At 37.6% G+C, this 20,366-nt stretch overlaps 2 protein-coding genes across 16 annotated transcripts in view; one reads left to right on the forward strand and one right to left on the reverse strand.

The window, feature by feature from the left end:
- Positions 1 to 14,269, reverse strand: part of tnfaip8l1 (tumor necrosis factor, alpha-induced protein 8-like 1) — a 16,738-nt gene extending 2,469 nt beyond the window's left edge. For 2 of the 6 annotated variants that reach the window (XR_015521585.1, XR_015521583.1), the window contains exons 1-2: positions 14,034 to 14,269; positions 409 to 1,492 (exon numbers count right to left, since the gene is read on the reverse strand). Coding sequence is in view for 1 of the 6 variants with exons in the window: in XM_087303886.1 (XP_087160012.1) it covers positions 927 to 1,487 (561 nt within the window). In the remaining 5 variants the exon portion in view is untranslated. Of the gene's footprint in view, positions 1,493 to 14,033 lie in introns of all 6 variants that reach the window. The other 4 variants (XR_015521584.1, XR_015521582.1, XR_015521581.1 and 1 more) reach the window with 2 other exon arrangements.
- A 4,289-nt stretch (positions 14,270 to 18,558) lies between these two features.
- Positions 18,559 to 20,366, forward strand: part of cers1 (ceramide synthase 1) — a 47,184-nt gene continuing 45,376 nt past the window's right edge. For all 10 annotated transcript variants that reach the window (XR_015521539.1, XR_015521537.1, XR_015521538.1 and 7 more), the window contains exon 1: positions 18,559 to 19,720. Coding sequence is in view for 1 of the 10 variants with exons in the window: in XM_087303633.1 (XP_087159759.1) it covers positions 19,460 to 19,720 (261 nt within the window). In the remaining 9 variants the exon portion in view is untranslated. The remainder of the gene's footprint in view (positions 19,721 to 20,366) is intronic.

The following is a 20,366-nucleotide window of genomic DNA, read 5'->3' on the forward strand; positions in this document are numbered from 1 at the left end:
ATGACGCTCAAGGCTAGTTTTAAACAGCAGATGACGCTCTAGGCTAGTTTTGAACAGTAGATGACGCTCAAGACTAGTTTTAAACAGCAGATGACGCTCAAGGCTAGTTTTAAACAGCAGATGACGCTCAAGGCTAGTTTTAAACAGCAGATGACGCTCAAGGCTAGTTTTAAACAGCAGATGACGCTCAAGACTAGTTTTAAACAGCAGATGACGCTCAAGGCTAGTTTTAAACAGCAGATGACGCTCTAGGCTAGTTTTGAACAGCAGATGAAGCTGTAGGTTAGTTTTTAGCCTCATATGGCGATCTATGCTAGTTTTTTAATAGCAGATGGTGCTGTGCGCTAGTTTGGAACAGCGGATGACCCTCTTGGCTAGTTTTTAACAACAGACGACGCTCTAGGTCGCAGAGTACAGCAGTTTGTAAAGTATACGAGAGAATCACGATATCTTTTGAAAATCGATTTCTTTAACGATTTTTCCCGCCACAGCTCTGTATATGATCAAGTTTAGAAATCACAGGGGCTAAAGTTAACCAAAAACATCTTCCTTTTAGGTTTCAGAGTTAATGTCCTTTTTCAGGAAGTGAGACGCCTGATGCTGCGGTTCATTTCCTTAAATTACTTATGAAGTGTTTCATATTGTGTCCCCCCCAGTGCATTCTGTGTTCGCAGTGCTTGAATATTTCCTCTCGGCATTGAAAAAAGCTTTGTAAATGGTCCTTCATTTCCACTGATATCTGAATCTCACATTGCCTTCAAATATGGAGCTCTTCGTTTGCGCTGTAAACCATAAAAATATACGACAACATTCGACTTCAAGTACAAACGTACTTCAATTTAGCGCAAAAATAAGGCACGAGATCTTCCATTTTAAACAAATACCGAAAACATGTTTAAATAATAAAAAGACTTCAGAGGTCTTCATCAAAGATTGCCTTCGTCCAGCATCTTGTTGACTCCTTCACAGATCTTCTGCAAGTGGCCGCGGTACACTTCTGAAGGTCCGTATAGCGTCGCGAGGAAGTCACAATCGGCGAAATGATTGAAGACATGGTTGATTCGGGCGTGAGATTTCGCCGTTAGATGCCGATTGATGGCCTGGTGCAGAAGTTCACGGCAGTCATTGAGTAGATTACTCATGACGCGTCGATCAAAAGTGAAGTCGATCTGGTAGAAGCTAACAGCTGTCATCGCCAGCGTATGCACCTTCTTACGAAAACGCTCGACTAACGCTAGCTCCTCGTTGTTGAATTGACCGTTGCGGTAGAGGACGCCCAACTTGACCACCATCTTGATGAGGTTTTTGATGATCTTCTGGGCCTCCTTGCGGTTGCGCGTGTACTCTTTGGTGACTCTGTACAGCTCGTCCAGTACCTCGCTGCTGGTGTCGTCTATAAAGAGGTTGGCCACTGTCTTGGTCGCCATCTTGCTCATGAGCTTCTTCTGCGCCTGCAGGGCTAGGTTCTTGGTGCTGAACGAGTCCATGATGTCTACATATGAGACACAAACAAAGACATCTATTGAAAATCTATTGCCCTCTAAACTAGAGAAAACTTAAAGTGGAGCCAAGTTGTTTCCATAAAAAAAGGTCATGCAACCAAAGTGGGACAACAAGGGGTCTGTTTTTTGTACTTCAAAATGAAACGATCCAGCATTTAAGTGATCATTGATATCTGGAGCATTTAAATCTTTAAGTTGTGATTTAGATTAAAATATCTGGATGAAGTGATCTGAAATCTAATGCTGAAATCAATACAGATCTATTAATACTCGAAATCAGCAATCCAATGATTGGCTGGTGGCAAGACGGAGTAATGGCATCATCTGGTTAATATTCAAATATAAGAAAACAAAACAGTTTGTTAATTATGATATGTGATAACTTTCCACATTTGTTGTGGGCTATTTGTACAGGCTTTATACTTTCTTGGTGTCAAGAGAATAGTACTTTTTACCTTTAGAGTAGGGGTGCCCAATTTTGGGCTGCGTCTGAAATCCCCTACTACTCAGTAGCTACTGCATTTGAATTTAAATGAACTACTTAGCCATTAAAAAAGTGCGTTCTACACAGTATGAATGTGATCAGTATAAATGGAACTCGGACGTACTACATTCGGCATTTTGTCATGATCTACCTGCGCGAGTAGCGTCACCTAATTTAATTCATGAAATCTCTCGCAGTGCATTATGGGATAGAATATCAAATGCAGCTTCGGAATCTCGCTTGGAAGTAGTAAGTCACTTCTCGCATACTGATTTTCGAAATCTATGAATTTAGACATACTACTTGGCTCGCATACTGTTTTTAGCACACTATATAGTATGGAAGTATGTGATTTGACGCAGCCTTTTAGCTGGTTTTAGCTTCAACCACAATTAAGCACACCTGGATCTCCTAACTAAACTATCAAGTAGGGTTGTCGCGATATCAATAATTAATCTTGCAATACTATACCAGCTTAAGTATCACAATATCAAGTAGTACGTTGATACTCAAATTATAAAAAAAACAGTCAGAAATACTATAACAGGCCTACTTTTTTGTAATTCAGAATTCCCTTAGGGCTAAAGAGCTTTATTTGCACCCCACTTGACCTAAAATTTATCAATTCTTTTTGTTGATTTTGTTGATAACTGACCAACAAAAATACATAAAAATAATGATACAAATTATACCGAAATAAATTTGTTACAAAAGAGCATTTTTCCAACAAAATTAGGCTATGAAGTGGTCAAAAATTGTTTCAATGTTTCCTGTTGATATTTTGGGTTTTTTGTCTATATGTTTTTTCACGTAACAATCCAAAAGTACTTCAAAATTTCACTTTGCGAGTCGTTCTTTTTAAGAGATTGACATGGTTGTTGTAGCTACTAAATCAGAACAGAAACAGAAATGAACTGACTCAGGTGTGCGTTCGAACTGAATCGTTAGAAAACGTGCAATAGGCTACCATAAAAGGTGCAAATTCTACACAGTTTTGCAACTTTAAAGGGCTCCGCAAACTATTAAAATAGAACAGTCTATTGTTGTGCGAATGTCTGAGCATTTCCGTGACTTTTCCACATGCAACATCTTTTGTGGATAGACCGTTTATGACGATACTACCGTTTACAAACTACAATGGCACCGCCATTATTTTGGAGCCATGGAATCGTGATGCTACTATTGTACCGGTAAACAGTGCAACCCTACTATCTAGGTATTCTAGAAACGTCCAGACAGGTGTATTTAGGCAAGTTGAAGCTAAACTCTGCAAGACGGAGTTAAGGCACCCCTACTTTAGAGTAAATTGTCTACATGATGGTATTCACAGGCTATTTAAATGAATTGTCCATCAAAAAAAAAAGCATTTGGATTTTTTATTTATTTTTGTGCTGCATCAAATCACCCACACATTAGCTGTCAACGGTGTGTGTGCCTGGCGCACATTATATAATTATTCCTTCACAATAAATAAATAAATGTCTATTATCATGCGCCTTCGGAAATATACTGAAGCTGGGACTGAACATTTTCAAAGTACGTGCTTGCATCTAAACAGGTCCATATTGTTATCTTAAAAGTATACATTAAAATAAATGTATTTTCTTAATCTTAATTCTTCTTAATCACAAAAAGTATGAAACATTTCAAAGCAATGACACTATATTTCATCCTTACTATACATTAATCATTTCTTAATCAACAAATTTAATATTCATTAAAACATTTGTATCACACAAAAAATACAATTATTGAATTGATTATTTATTGATAAGGTTTACCATGAATTGATTTATACAGAACATCACTGTATTTAAGACAAGTACATTAGTTCACACAGTTCACACAGTCCCCCCCATCCCTCCCTCACCAGCCCACCCTCCTTCCCCCCCAAAAATTACTTTGTTCTAAACCTTTAAGAATTTCTTCTGTTGAACAAAAAGGATAAGCATCGACTTTTATAGTATGTTTTCGAGAAAAGCTACAATTTTGAAAAATTTTTTAAAACTAAGTTTGGGCTCATTCACTCCGAACGCTTCTAAAAAACGAGAGATGCTCAGAATTTACATTAAAAAAAAATATGTATATATATATAGAAAAGTAGCGTGTTGGAAAGGAAAACTTTCCAAACCGCATTTTGTGAGGACGGCCCCATATGGATGTCAGTGGCTGCTATTTCCCAAAAAAATCTTTAGAATGTCTAGTTTTGTGCTCACCACTTGAGTGTGAGTAAATAACAAAATTATTATTTTTATAATAATTAATAATTCCTTGAATTTTTATAGCACTTTTCAAAGCACTTTACGCATTTTTTACAATTTATTTTTGGCCTTTTTGGCTTTGTTAAGTGGATAGGACAGTATTTCAGACAGGAAGTGAAGTGGGAGAGAGAGAGAGGGGACGGGAAATGTCCTTGAGCCGGGATTCGAACTCGGGACGCCCTGAAGTGCTACTGCACCACATGTCAACGCACTAACCACTAGGCTATTGCACCTATGCACTGTCCACATTTTAGGGGGGAATCATGTCATCCACCACTAGTGTGCAGCATCCATCTGGACGACATGACGACAGCCATATTGTGCCAGACCACACACCAGCTGACTGGTGGAGAGGAGACAGAGTGATGAAGCCAATTATGATATGGGGATGGTTGGAAGTACATGATGGACAGAGGCCAGTAAGCAAATTTGGCTAGGATGCCAGGGTTAACCCCCTACTCTTTTTCGAAGGACATCCTGGGATTTTTAACAACCACAGAGAGTCGGGACCTTGGTTTAACGTCTCATCCGAAATATGGAGCTCAATGAGCAGTGTAGAGTCCCCAACAACATACTGGGGCGTTAGGATCCATCAACCGCAGGTTGAGCGCCCCCTGCTGGTCTCACTAACACCACTTCCGGCAGCCCAATCTTGTGGGCAACCATGTGAGAGTTGCAGAGAGCTAATTTTTGGATTATCCTTTCTTTTAAATAACCTAAAAATGATCAATAACCCCTTACTTTACTTTTTTTAAGATAAGTAATTTATTAACAGTTACTAGTTACTTTATAACTCATTACACACCCAACCCTCTATGAGACATGCAAGTCATTCAAAAGATTTTCCTTCAGGATATCTTATTTTCTCAAAGAGCCCAGACATAATAAGCTCTCCCTATATAGGTTTCCTGTCAACATATATATGAACCCGATGGCCAATTCATAGATTCTGAACGCAGCCAAACAATCCCAAAACAGCATCCGTGCATTTCCGTTCTCACATGGTGAATGCTTCACTTTTGAGGCTTTACCAAAACAATAGACTTCCTAAGTCTCGCACAGGCCTGACAGGACAATTTCCCCCCTCTCAAATTGACCGTTCCCCTGAGACCGGTTGCAATGCTACACAACGGCTTCCACTCCTGAGCCAATGCAATGAATTGTCGCTAATTAAACCACAAAGTCGCTAAGAAGTGATACCGTGCGTGGTCTGAGGCTGTCGGCTCTTCTTGCACACACGCACGCAGGGCATTTGCATTTCTTTGAAAAGACACGTTTGATGTGACTCTGGGAAAATCTTCACGAGGTGGTTAGCAGGACTGGTTTCGAGACGATCGCACATTGATGTATTCAAATCTGACAAGATCAAAAAGGTGAAATCAATTTGGGAAAGAGGAAAGGTGAGATCCCGATGCAGATCCTGCGAGGCAATTACTAAATCATTCTGTATGTTTACAAGTAGGGCCTGGGAGATACGACAAAAATCTCACATCACGATATACAAGTCATCTCATCTCCTGACAATTTAAGAATGTAGCTTAAGGTTGACATGTTTACAAGTGGAGCAAAATCTGTATAACCTAAGGGGGAACATCTAACTGTGCAGATATGTACAGTGTATATATCCTATCTGATTGGTCAGTCGTGACAACCAACGTATGTTATTCCAAGAAAGCAACCGCTAAATAACACAGGCTCAAATGAGACCTTCGAATCACCTTGACCATCACTGAATATGTTCAAATCTATATATATATATATATATATATATATATATATATATATATATATATATATATATATATATATATATATATATATATATCCACATTTCTATGTACCAGCTTGCTTGTTTATTGACTGTTTGGTGCAGCCTTGTGAATGAAAAAATGCGCAGGTTAGTGTATGCTCCATCAGCGGCTTACATTTCTGTCAGCTTTGCATTTAATGAAATAATTAATTAACTATTAAGGCTCAGAACAATATTTTGTGTCTATTGTCTATGCTTGGTGGCAGCTAGCCATGTAATAAGTGGGATAAAGTACATCCAGGAGGTTGTTTTTACAGAATAAACCCCTTCAGTCTTATACAACAGTGTTCTGCATCATGTCGGTCTGCTGATAAGTCTGTCCGGCTTTATTCTGTGATAACAACCTCCTGGATGCTCTGAACACTAAAAAGTTCTGAATGTCCAAACCTGTGGGACAGTCACAGTTAAGGGGTTCATAGTTATTTACACTGTTATATTTTTAGAATGTTTATATTTCATTTTATTTAAATTTTTAATTATTCACATGATTATTATTCACACCCAAGATGTTTTTTGCATCCTATGTATTATATATATATATATATATATATATATATATATATATATATATATATATATATATATATATATATATATATATATATATATATATATATATATATATATATATAGGATGTATAAATAATACACACTCATACATAAAATAAAAGCATATATAAATATATATATATATATATATGTATATATATATATATATATATATATATATATATATATTAGACATGGGACGATAATCGTTTTAACATATATTGCGGTTTGGAAAAGTGAAAGGTTTAAAACTGCCAAATTTTTCCGCTATACCGTTCCTAAGATAACTTGTGTCTTTTATTTACATTTATTTACAAATCTGTGTTTTTGAAACAAATGGAGATAGCGGAATGATTGATTCAATGATATACTTGAATTATTTAGCCTGACAACCCAACAGGCACACAACATCATAAGATGCTAATATAAAGTTAGATTTAGGTCGTGACTTCAGGTGACTAAAGTTCAATGTCTAGTCTGCGTCTAAAGACAACATTTATTTGACGTCTAATAACGGCTTTGATTTTGTTATGTTGGCGAGTGATCAAAGTTCAACATCGAGCCAATATCAACGTCATATTGACGTCAAATACTGACATTTATTCATTAGGTATGGCAAAAATAAAATCTGATGGATGTCATAGTGGTAACATCCACACAACATCAAGCTGTAACATCATTAGACGCTGATATTTGGTTGATAAATGTAGCGGAAACCATTAATGAAATATAAAAGACTTTTCAAAAATGTATTAGCACAAGTTCAACATAAAATATTGCTAAAATAAAATGCTAAGATGTAAACATTGCACTTTCAATGCCGTTTTATCACCATACTATTATTCACGTTTCTGTCTACATCTCTGTGGTGGAGTTTAGGATCCAAACGATGAAGAAATACTAGTGTAAACAAAGCATTTTGCGACACCACAAATAAATCGTATAATAAATACCGTCTTATTGCACAGTCCTATTAACAACCAATTCTAGATGCATCTGGGCGCTAATAACTGTCAAACTACTCCCCCGAAACAGATGACACTAAAAAGCCATATAATAAATCTGGGTTAGGAGGGAAAAAGCGTGTTTCTCAGCTGATAGAAATCTTCCACGTCCTCCGGCAGCAGAGTAAAATAGCTGAACACTGGCCAAGCAACACTGGGCAGGAACCAGCTTTTACAACCTTATCATTAGTGGCCAGTTTTACAAGGGTGGAAACAAAACAAGACTCGTGTAACGACCGAGGCTGGTGTGAAACGGACAACGAAAGACCACAGATATCCCAGAAACACTCATGCTATTTGATTCGCCAGTGGACAAAAGGAGCCGTAACAAGAGACTGAGGTTTTCAGTTGCTCGGTGCATCAAACCAGAAGGCAACACTCGCCTTGCTGGAGGTGTAAAGTTGCACCGTCCATGATTGAAGAGTGAGAAAACGAGAGCTTGCGGAGAACATTGGCCATCACTGAGCCATGCTAGTCTATCTGACACGGCACGGTGGCTCAGTGGTTAGCAGTCACCTCACAGCTAGAAGCTTGCTGGTTCAAATCCCGGCTGTGCCAGTTGGCATTTCTGTATGGAGTTTGCATGTTCTCCCCGTGTTGGCATGGGTTTTCTCCGGGTGCTTCGGTTTCCCCCACAGTCTAAACACATGCGCTATAGGTGAATTGAATAAACTATATTGGCCGTAGTGTATGTTGTGTGAATGCAAGAGTGTATGGATGTTTCCCAGTACTGGGTTGCAGCTGAAGGGGCATCCGCCGTGTAAAACATATGCTGAAAAAGTTGACAGGTCATTCCGCTGTGGTATCCCTGATGAATAAAGGGACTAAGCCGAAGGAAAATTAATGAATTTAGCATGCAAAAATGGTGGGGGGGGGCTAATAATTCTGACTTCAGCTAATAAATGAGAAATCGATTATTTTTTTAGGATGCTATACATGGATATGTGTGTTTATACATTACATTAGACAGAACCAGAGCCAAAACTAGAGCTAATTTTAAAAAAATTACTTAAAACTACGGCCCAAAACAATAGTAGACCCAAATTAATATGCTAGATAACATTTTAAAACATATTAGAAAAATATAAAACACAAAACAAAACGATATCCCTTCATTGCTTCATTCACTTCTTCAAGTGGACTATATCAGTGGACTAATCCAGGAAATAGTGAATTAGGGTATGGTTGGGGGCATTTACGTACATTATGTATTTTAGGGCTGTGCGAGTTGTGGAAAACATTTAAACGTGATTTTTATGACAGATTGCGATTTAATTTTGTAGTCAAGCTTCAATAATCTGTAAGCTGTAGCAACAATTCTGCGACAGCTCTTAAAATGACCTATTTTTGTTTGTTGTCTGTGACCAAAATATTCCCATATTATCTACGTGCCTTTTTCCTTTGATATTATTTGTCTATTAATGCCTCTGAAGCAGCAGACACCATTATTTATCCCAATTGTCCGCTCTCTGCTGTTTGTTTTAGTTTGGTTGCGCAATTTCGCAAACGAAACGAAAGTGTGCTCACTCAGTTGGCTAGTTAGGCTATCACACACACAGACAGCAGTCACGCATTTACTCTGGGCGGGGAAAATTAAACACATATACAGTTAAAGTCAGAATTATTAGCCCCCATAAATTATTAGCCGCCTGTCTATTTTTTCCGTTAATTTCTGTTTAACGGAGGGAAGATTTCTTCAACACATTTCTAAACATAATAGTGTTAATAAGTCATTTATAATACCTGATTTATTTTATCTTTGTCATGATGACAGTAAATAATATTTGACTAGATATTCTTCAAGACACTTCTATACAGCTTAAAGTCACATTTAAAGGCTTAACTAGGGTAAATAGGTTAACTAGGCAGGATGTCTATTAAGGGTGTCACGATCCTCCAAATCCTCAATTCAAATACATTTTCGATTCTAAAGTCACGGTTCGATTTGATTTTCGATTATGAATGATTAAATAATTAATAACGAATTAATTATTTGTAGCCAACCGTTTAAGCTACCTGACCTGCATGGTCTTTATTTTACCCATAAACAAATCATACAGTAAATGAATAAAGGTAAGTTACACATATAATTATCACCTGTCAATCACTTTTTTCTGTGGGACTCGTGAATAGGCAGTGATCTGTGTACTGATCTGTGTACTGTGTACTGTCTTTTGTCAACAACGCGAAAGTTGTCAATTCACTAGAAATCCAAAATACTTCCACACCGGCGACTTCATTGAAAGAGGAGAGGGTTTAAGTTCTGTCGACGGGTCTTCTGCAGTTCAACAAGCACTTCAACAAGCCTGTTTTTTTTCCTGCATAGCAAGCCAAGCTGATGTGACATGGGGGCGTGGCAGCATCGACGATTCTATTTTTTGATTCGATAATCGAAATTGAGCATAAAATTTAAAGATTTAAAATCGAAATCGTGACGCCCTTAATATCTATATTGTATAACGATGGTTTGTTCTGTAGGCTATCGAAAATAAAATTAGCTTAAAGGGGCTAATAATTTTGTCCCTAAAATGGTGTTTAAAAAATTTAAAACTGCTTTTATTCTGGCCAAAGTAAAACAAATAAGACTTTCTCCAGAAGAAATAATATTATCAAACATACTGTGAAAATTTCCTTGCTCTGTTACACATAATTTGGGAAATATTAAAAAATGTTATTAAATTAGCTAATCGCAATTTTTCAAATTCCAATTGTGATTAGATTTCGATTAATCACACAACCCTGATGTATACTGTCCAAAAAGCATGTCACTGTATTTGGCACTGTCTGAAATCTGGATCCATCATCTAAGCTTTTCACTGATCATAGCACACATGCTGCTGGTATATTGCCATATTGAACACTCTATTTAGAAAAAAAAACATTGATTTAGATAGCTTTAAGATGATTTTGTAGGGGAGTAAATCATGCAATTTAAATAACAGATTTTTAGAAATATATTCAATAGAGCAAAGGTACAAATAAATAGACAATGCTTTACAGATTTCTGTTGAGTCAAACAGTATTCAGGTACAGAAAATAAATAATCAAATATACAATAATACTACTTAGTCTTTTAAATGTACAATCATTTTAAATTTATTTTGCGTGAATGCTTTAGCCTCTAGCTTAGACACATGCAAAGGATATAAGTTCACTCTGTAATAGTTAAACTCTACAGTGAGAGCGAAAAATCTCATGTGTTCTGAACTGAGGCTCCTGCTCAACTATAATCTGCACTCGAAATCTCAGAACATGCAGACTATTGCGATACTGATGCTGAAATCACACTGTGTCAAATATTGTGAAAATTTGTATTTTTATTAGCGGTTTTCAAATCATTCACTTATTTAATGATATTAAAATAAACAGATAAAATATATATTTTCAGGTCTAATTAATTCTAATTCAGGCTAAAAACTGTGTCACGGTGCAAATGTTTAGTCTCTTAAAACACTATGAATGAGTGAAAACCTCTGCAGATATTCTGACTGATTGGCTGTTGTTAATATTGTCCTCTCTCATCTCAACTCCGCCCATTAGTGTTTATTTTTAGCTCCTGGTTCACCTTTGGGTCACTCCAGCAAATAGCTGAATATCAACTAATGTGGAGGCGGGGCTAAAGATAGAAAGATCCCATTTGATTGGTGGTCGAATGTACATAAACAACCAATGCATTAAAAAAATGTAACATCACACATGTCTGCAATGCGTATAGTGCATATACTATCATCGCAATCACGATACGATAGAAAAAAACGACACATAAACGATACTTTTTAAATTTTGCAGCCCAACAGTTGGAGCTACACCCAATGGATTGGTTTCTTGCAGTTTGCTACTAGACCTCCAACTCCCAGTGACACTCCCCAACAATTATGCTATAAGGAAATGAGAATCGAGCTGCAAATGCCAACAAAAGGAGCACTGTCTGAACTCAAACTAGCTCTGCTTTCAGGTATGGACTGAGGCAACACAACCGCAGCGTGCAACAGCAGCGTATCTTTCATGTGGTTTTGCTCTCGTCTGGTGCATTCGGTCTCATCGATCGTCTGCTGTGCATGAGGTATATTCAAAATGATACCAAAAAAGAAAAGAAAAATACACACTGGCCACACAGATCTAGAGAAGCCTGCGGTGCTATGAATTATTCAGAGGTTCCACAAAATAGTCCCGCACTTTAAAAATGCATGAACCAATTTAGGAATAAGGGTTTGGGTCGACTAAATGTGTTTTTTGTGCAAAGGTGATCAAAGCCTGGAGGGTTCATTATGGAAACGAGTCTCTCTGACTGGATTAGCATACGTGAGATAGGACATATCGAAAAAGTTGAGCAAACTAACCATTTTTTATAAATATATAGAAGAGGTGAAGAGATTTGGTCCTGGATTTACTCCATATGCTGTTACTCTTAATTAAAAGTATTGGAAAATTATTATTATTAATATTATATTCTATTATTAGATCATTTTTTATTATTCATTCATTTTCTTGTCGGCTTAGTCCCTTTATTAATTCGGGGTCGCCACAGCGGAATGAACCGCCAACTTATCCAGCAAGTTTTTACGCAGCGGATGCCCTTCCAGCCGTAACCCATCTCTGGGAACATTTTTTATTATTTAATTAATTATTTAAAAATATCTATTTGAAAAATATCATTATTATTATTAAATGACAATTTTTCAAAATGCAAGAGTGTGTGTGGGTGTTTCCCAGCGATGGGTTGCAGCCGGAAGGGCAACCGCTGCGTAAAACATATTCTGGATAAGTTGGCGGTTCATTCCGCAATGACAATCCCAGATTAACAAAGGGACTAAGCCGAAAACAAATTAATGAATGAATTCAAAGATTTTGAGTAAATATGGTGCAGGCATGTGTACATCCTTTTAGCTGTCATTAAGTGATGTTTCACTTAAATTAATAATTCTCCCTCCTCTTTAGATATAATATTCTGTAAATAAACATTGCGGTAATTATGAATTCATTTCTAGGAAATGGAACTCAAACACAATAACACATACAATCAATTATTAATAATAAAAATAATAACTATTATTATGACTAACAATAATTGAGCAATTATTTGATCATTTCGACTCAATATATTGTAACATGGCTTACTTTATATTTTAAATATTTGTAATTAAGAGTTTACTTAAAACCATTAAAACGAGAAAAGTTTTACACACTTTGGTTATTAATTTGCATGTCAGCAGCATTTTGGGGACCTGTAAATGCAAACTTTTATGTTCCTTTCCAAAGTGACATTACTACCTGGCATGCTTTTTTAATGCAATTTTCACAGATCAATGTGATCAATCTGACAATGTGTACTTTTAATATATGTAAAGGAAATCCTTTCTATTTTTAGTGCATGTAAACATACTCCAAGGTCAAAGGGGCCTTGACAAACCCATTCGGTAAACTAAAAAGGGACAGGTCACCCAAAACTGAAAATTCTGTCATTATATACTCACTAGTGCCAAAACCATCAGATTTTCTTTCAATTGTTGAACATGAAAGATGGTATTTTGAAAAGAAAATGGATTTTTTTATTTTTTTATTTCTCCTATAGAAGTCAATGGTTACAGCTTTCTTTAAAATGTCTTCATTTCAGAGGAAAGAACCTCATAAATGTTTGCAAACCACTTGAGGGCGAGTAAACAACGACAGAATCTTCAGTTTTGGGTGAACTACCTCTTTAAACTGCCTATGGGATGGATGAATGAGGGGTTTTTCCAGCATCCACCGTCTCCAGACACACACCAAAACGCCTAGTCAGCATCAACATGCCTTCATGAATCTGCATAGTAACATTCAACATGCTGAATTTCAAGTGGGAATATCTGACATCAACCAAAATGTGTTCTGAGGGCAGACTGAAAAATGCATTTTGATGTAATTAAGACCAGTTGGCATGAGCTGTAAACCACATTATAATTAGTGCTGCCTACTGAGCGAAGGTTCAGACAATCTGATGACCAGACAACTGAAAGAACGCAGACGGTTAATGTTTCCTAGGATACAACCAAACCCTCCATGTTGGTGAACTTTGCAGTCCAGTAAATAAGGTCATATCCCCTGTCAATGAGTTACTGGCCTGTTACTATCACAGACTTTCCTTTGTATTAATCTTGATATCCCCATTTTTAATACCAGTGTGCTTTTTTTCATGCACAGACATCCAAAATGTGTTTCAGCTGCTAGCAATTTAGCAATTAGTGTTTAATTAAAATTTTTAACACACACAAAAAAAGATGTCTGATTAATTAAATGTTATATGTTAACATGACTAAAAACAAACTATTTAAAATAACCTCAAACTATAAAATAGCAAGTTATTTGCAATAATATAGTCACAGAACGAAAATACGTTGCACAACATGCATAGTGAGTGTTATATGAAGGCAGTCAGAAACCACTCACCTCTCCCCTATTTGAACCGGATACAAGGCGTCTAAAGTGTATCTTTCGTTCTTCAAGCCTCCATCTAAACACCCTGACAACCAATAAACAGCCTACAGCCGCATGGATAAGTCTTAAAACTGTCTTTTAAAGCTGGTGAAAGGCGTCCGACAGGTATGCGTTGGGTCTGAGCGCCTGGTGTAAATAATTCAAGCGTTTTCTTCTCCCTCTTTTCGCGTTTGGTTACCAGAGTTTGTAACCTGACTCCACCTTTTCGAAAAGTTTCAAACTTGAGGGTCCAAGGCGCCCGGTGACTGACGTGCGAATTGACCAATCACAATCGAGTTGGTCTTCTGAGTGGACCAATCAGAACGCAGGGAGACCTGCGAGTCCAGCCTCCCATATGGTTTCCCGTCATTATGCTGCGCAAATCCAAGGCTGAAAAATTCCCAGAGGAAATTCTGCTGAACAATGAAGTGGGAATTCATAGCGGGTTGTTTTACTCCTGTAAACAACATGTCAACTTTATAGATGATGTTTACTTGAGAAATACCTGACATTTGAAGACACCTGAGGGTTTATGTTGTTGTTGTTTGTGTGTGGTTGTTAGCTTTGTAAGAATAAACAGAAAGGTGCGAGTCAAACTGAATGTCCACAGCCATATTCCTCCCCGGATGTCTTTGACCTGTTTTTTCCGTTCATAAATAGGACACATTTAGAAACATCCGGTGGCTGTAAATAAACACTAGAAAGCCTTAAACCATTTAACATCCTCTTCTGATGGCATAAACAGACTGAACACCTGTGACTGCAGATGATCTGGAACGATAACAGGATTAATAGTTTGTCAATTTAATAACATGCATTATTTACATAAGTATATATCAATTTTAAACGTTATTATCTATCCTAATAATGTATGTACTCCTAAAAACTAGTGGTTTTAAGCAATTAATTTATTTAGTTCAGACCTTCCACAACATGGTTTTATACACAGGGAAAGTAGCGCATCATTGTGGGATGTTACACTGTGCGATGGCGCCGCCCAGCGAAACAACTGTGAATTGCAGAATTTTGGGCTAAAGTGATCAAGTGCCTGCAGTTTTCTGCATTTTTATTATATAGCTCAGTGACAAACTCAGAGATAAACATTAATCCAAATTAAATTTCTAGTGTAACAGGCTTCAGCATCATCATCACAGAGAAACTTCAGGAAAAAAGTTATGATAATAATTATTCATCGCCACAGAGGAATAAACCGCCAACTTATGCAGCATAGGATGCCCTTCCAGCCACAACCCATCACTGAAAAATATTAATAATTATTATTATAATTATTATTATTTTCTAATAATATCCTGGTTTCCTCCGGGTGCTCCGGTTTCCCCCACAGTTCAAACACATGCGCTATAGGTAAATTGAATAAACTAAATTGGCCGTAGTGTACAGTGCATCTGGAAAGTATTCATAGTGCTTCACTTTTTCCACATTTTTTATGTTACAGCCTTATTCCAAAGTGGATTACATTAATTTATTTCCTCAACATTCTACACACAAAACCCCATATTGACAACGTGAAAAAGAGTTTTTGAAACTGTTACAAATATATAAAAAAAACACCTGAAAAATCACATACAGAAGTATTCACAGCCTTTGCTGTAAAGCTCTAAATTGAGCTCAGGTACATTCTGTTTCCCACTGATCATTCTTGAGATGTTTCTGCAGCTCAATTGGAGTTCACCTGTGGTCAATTCAGTTGATTGGACATGATTTGAAAAGGCATACACCTGTCTATATAAGCTCCCAGGGTTGACAGTGCATGTCAAAGCACAAACCAAGCATGAAGACAAAGGAATTGTCTGTAGACCTCCGAGACAGGATTGTCTCGAGGTACAAGGCTTGGGACGGTTACAGACAAATTTGTGCTGCTCTGAAAGTTCCATTGAGCACAGCGGCCTCCATCATCCATTAGTGGAAGATGTTTGGAACCACCAGGACTCTTCCTAGAGCTGGCCGGCCATCTAAGCTGAGCGATCGGGGGAGAAGGGCCTTAGTCAGGGAGGTGATCAATAACCCGATGGTCACTCTGTCTGAGCTTCAGCATTCTTCTGTAGAGAGAGGAGAACCTTACAGAAGAACAACCATCTGTGCAGCAATTCACCAATCAGGCCTGTATGGTAGAGTGGGCAGATGGAAGCCACTCCTCGCCTGGAATTTGCCAAAAGGCATCTGAAGGACTCTCAGACAACAAGAAACAAAACTCTCTGGTCTGATGAGACTAAAATTGAACTCTTTGGAGTGAATGCCAGGCTTTACGTTTGGAGAAAACCAGGCACCGCTCATCACCAGGCTAATACCATCTCTACAGTGAAGCATGGTGATGGCAGCATGCTGTGGGGATGTTTTTCAGCAGCAGGATCTGGAAGACTAGTGAGGATAGAGGGAAAGATGAATGCAGCAATGTACAGAGACATCCTGAATGAAAACCTGCTTCAGAGTGCTCTTGACCTCAGACTGGGGCGATGGTTCATCTTCCAGCAGGACAATGACCCAAAGCACATCGCCAAAATATCAATGGCGTGGCTTAACAACATCTCTGTGAATGTCCTTGAGTGGCCCAGCCAGAGCCCAGACCTAAATCCTATTGCACATCTCTAGAGAAATCAGAAAATGGCTGTATACAGTCGCTTCCCATCCAACCTGATAGCGCTTGAGAGGAACTGCAAAGAGGAATTGGCAAAAATTCCCAAAGGCAGGTGTGACAAGCTTGTGGCATCATATTCAAAAAGACTTGGGGCTGTAACCGCTGCCAAAGGTGCATCAATAAAGTATTGAGCAAAGGCTGTGAATACTGATGTACATGTGATTTTTCAGCTTTTTTATTTTTAATAAATTTGCAACAATTTCAAAAACTTTTTTTTCACATTGTCATTATGGGGGAGTGTGTGTTGAATTGAGGAAATAAATGAATTTAATCAATTTTGTAATAAGGCTGTAACATAAATAAGTGTGGGGGAAAAAATGCAGTGCTATGAAAACTTTCCGGATACACTGTATGTGTGTAAATGAGTGTGTATGGATGTTTCCTAGTACTGGGTTGCTGCTGGAAGGGCATCCGCTGTGTAAAACATATGCTGGATACGTTGTCGGTTCATTCCGCTGTGGCGACCCCTAATGAATAAAGGGACTAAGCCAAAGGAAAATGAATGAATGAATGAATGAATGAAATGATAACAACAATAAGCCTCAAACAACCCTGCTGTGGAAAACAACTGTGAAACGCCAACTGACCCAGCTGGGACTCGAACCAATGACCTTCTTGCTGTGAGGTGGCAGTGCTAACCACTGAGCCATGGGGTCACCCCATAATAATATTACTTATAAAATTAAATTATAGCAACAATTAGCCTCCAACAACCCTGCTGTGAAAACCAACAATAGAAACACAATAAAATCTGTCATGCATTTAATAGGATTTTATGAAAATAATATATTTAATAGAATGGTGGGCATCTACTGGTATTTTTGGCGTCTATTATGATACGTTTAAACAAAACCAAATACATTCTAATTATATATGTTGCAAAAAGAAATCATAAAAATGTGTTGAATGAATGTTAGACTCATAATTGTTTGAATTCATTGGAAGCCTTCATTGATGGTTTATTTTTACACTATTATCACTATACGACAAATAAGCTCACGTATGCGACAACACTGGACCTTTTATCAGCGTGTGTTTGTACGGGAATGGGGGTGTCTTTCGAACCGGCCCTATAATGGCAATATAATTTCAACTTATTGATAATGAAACTGAAACAAATTTACAACCCAGAGCCGCGCAGTGTTCGGTTGAGGGCGACCAATACGCAATTTTGTATCAATACCTGCAGTATAGACTGTTAATAATAGAGGAATCCTCTGAATTTACTTCCCTTTTCCAGATGTACATCATTCTAAGTGTAAAACCAACACTGACTACACGAATAAAAATTGTGCTACTGTCACTTTAAGATGTATGGTCTCTCTCTCTCTCTCTCTCTCTCTCTCTGTATGTGTGTGCGCAATCAGTCTGAAGATAACGGGCCATTGCCTGAACTAGGAAGTGCGAGTCATTTTAGTGATTCATTTGTTCGAACACATCGTTGCAACTTGCTTTAGATGTTCTATCTATCTATCTATCTATCTATCTATCTATCTATCTATCTATCTATCTATCTATCTATCTAAATAAATAAATAAATAAATGTGTAAAACTATACTGTCATCATACAGTACAAGCTTATTAATATAATTACAGACTATTCGAGATTCGAATCTATTATATTATAAACAAAACATATACAAATAAATATATACATTAGAATAGAATCTTTATCCATTTTATTTGTTATGTTTTCCAACATATCCTAAATGACATAGCTATCAACATTCAAAACGCACGTCTCGCAATGGATGGCGAATGATTCACGAAGAGTCGATTCGAGTGAATCATTTAAAAGAATCGGTTGACGCGAACACAAGGACATCATCTGCTTCTTTTTTCGCACTAACCTCAACTTCTTCACAGCGCGGCGCGTCTGTCTCTTCTCTCACGAGGCTTTAGCTAGATTTTAGGTACATTTCCATTGATATCCCCGGCTCTTTCCTATAGTCTGTGCGCTTTCCACCGTGGCGCGTCTGTGAATTTATCACTTGTATCACATGCTGATGGGTTTCGTGCGCAGGTTCATTTGAACCTTTTTTTTAATTTCCACTCCGTTTTCCATATTCAAGCCACTAATGGACACACCGAAGGATTATCTGTGCTTTAGACCTCTCGACATGAGATGAAACCCAGAGGAGATGTTATATATACCAAATAACGCCAAGAAGAGGACGCGCTATTTTGGCACATGAAGAATTTTTGCATATGGACACACATGACATGCGCCGAACAGACAGCAGAGGCAAATATCTACGATTTTTATTAACCTTTAGCTGATTATTGCTCAGAATGCTTCAACTGTAAGCCATTTTACTTGAATTTCTAATATATGCACTGTTATGCAGGCATGCTGGCTCATATCTTGTGTGATGGATTTTGCCACCATGCAGCATAGGTGAAGTGTTATAGTGAACACTGATATAGCCTATATACAAATACAAATTATTTTAGCATGCTATTTATGCTGGTAAATTAAACCCATTAACACTCCAATGCCTGACATTGGCATGTGTGCGTTATAGCATAATAATCTTCCTCCAGGGCTAATGTCGGAATATATTTGTTTGGCACAATTTGTTAATTGGCATAAGTAGTTTATTAGCCTTAATTTAGAAGACGAAAAAAAAGCTTGAGAGAGCATAAGCAGCTTAAGGTTAACAGAGCAGGTGGCACTTTGCATTGTGCATTCTAGCCTCGAAGTGGCTTTTATTATAGCAATTACTACAGTATTTCGGTGGTAATGGACACCAGTAAAATGGATGATGCTTCGTCTAGCGATAGCATGGAGATGGAAATGACGCCTGGCTACATGGAGCTCACCTCCAGAGCATATTCAGTCATGTTTAGTGCCTTTATGGACTGTAAAGACTGCGGGCTGGAGTTGTCCATAAGGACATTGCTGGACCACGCATACATAACTTGGATGGAGATCTTCATGCTGTTCATCTGCACTGTCATGTGGACGAAAGTGCGCAAGGGACTGACCGTGTACTTCTTTGAGGTAAATATCCCGCAGAAGCCAGCTGCATTATTTATATTGGGTAATATAGCTGCTGTGCCGTTTTATTTAGACGCTATTGATCATTTTAAAACTTTCAGTCAATAGAGGAGGCTGTAAATACATGAATATTAGATGCCAGGTTTCGAAAGCATCACTGGCGCCTTCAGTGAATATTTTGAAACACTGGAAGTTGCATCACTATTAAATTTGTATGTTAAAGGGATAGTTCACCCAAATATGAACGTTTTCTCACTGTTTATGTACTCTCGAGTGGTTCTGAACTTCAATTTCTGTCTTCTGTTGGACACAAATCGAGATATTCAGAAGTATGCTGGGGAAAAACAGACATTAAGAAAGTCAATTGCTGATTTGTTTCCAACAGTCTTCAGTATATTTTCCGTTGTGTTCAACAGAAGACATATCTGGGTGAACTATGCCTTTAAAGGAGACCTATTATATCAGTTTTAGTTGTAAAATAAATCGTTGATGTCGCTAATGTGTATATGTGGAGTTTCAGCTCAAAATATCCCGCAAATTATATTTCATAACTCTTTGAAGCTGCCTCTTTTGGGCCAGTTTGCTGACTGTCGCCTTTAAATGCAAATGAGTTTGTGTTCTTTTTGAAAGAGGGCGGAGCTTCAGACAC

Source organism: Danio rerio, chromosome 22 (genome assembly GCF_052040795.2).
Source record: "Danio rerio strain M-AB ecotype USA chromosome 22, GRCz13ab, whole genome shotgun sequence".
In the NCBI taxonomy this organism is placed as follows: domain Eukaryota; kingdom Metazoa; phylum Chordata; class Actinopteri; order Cypriniformes; family Danionidae; genus Danio; species Danio rerio.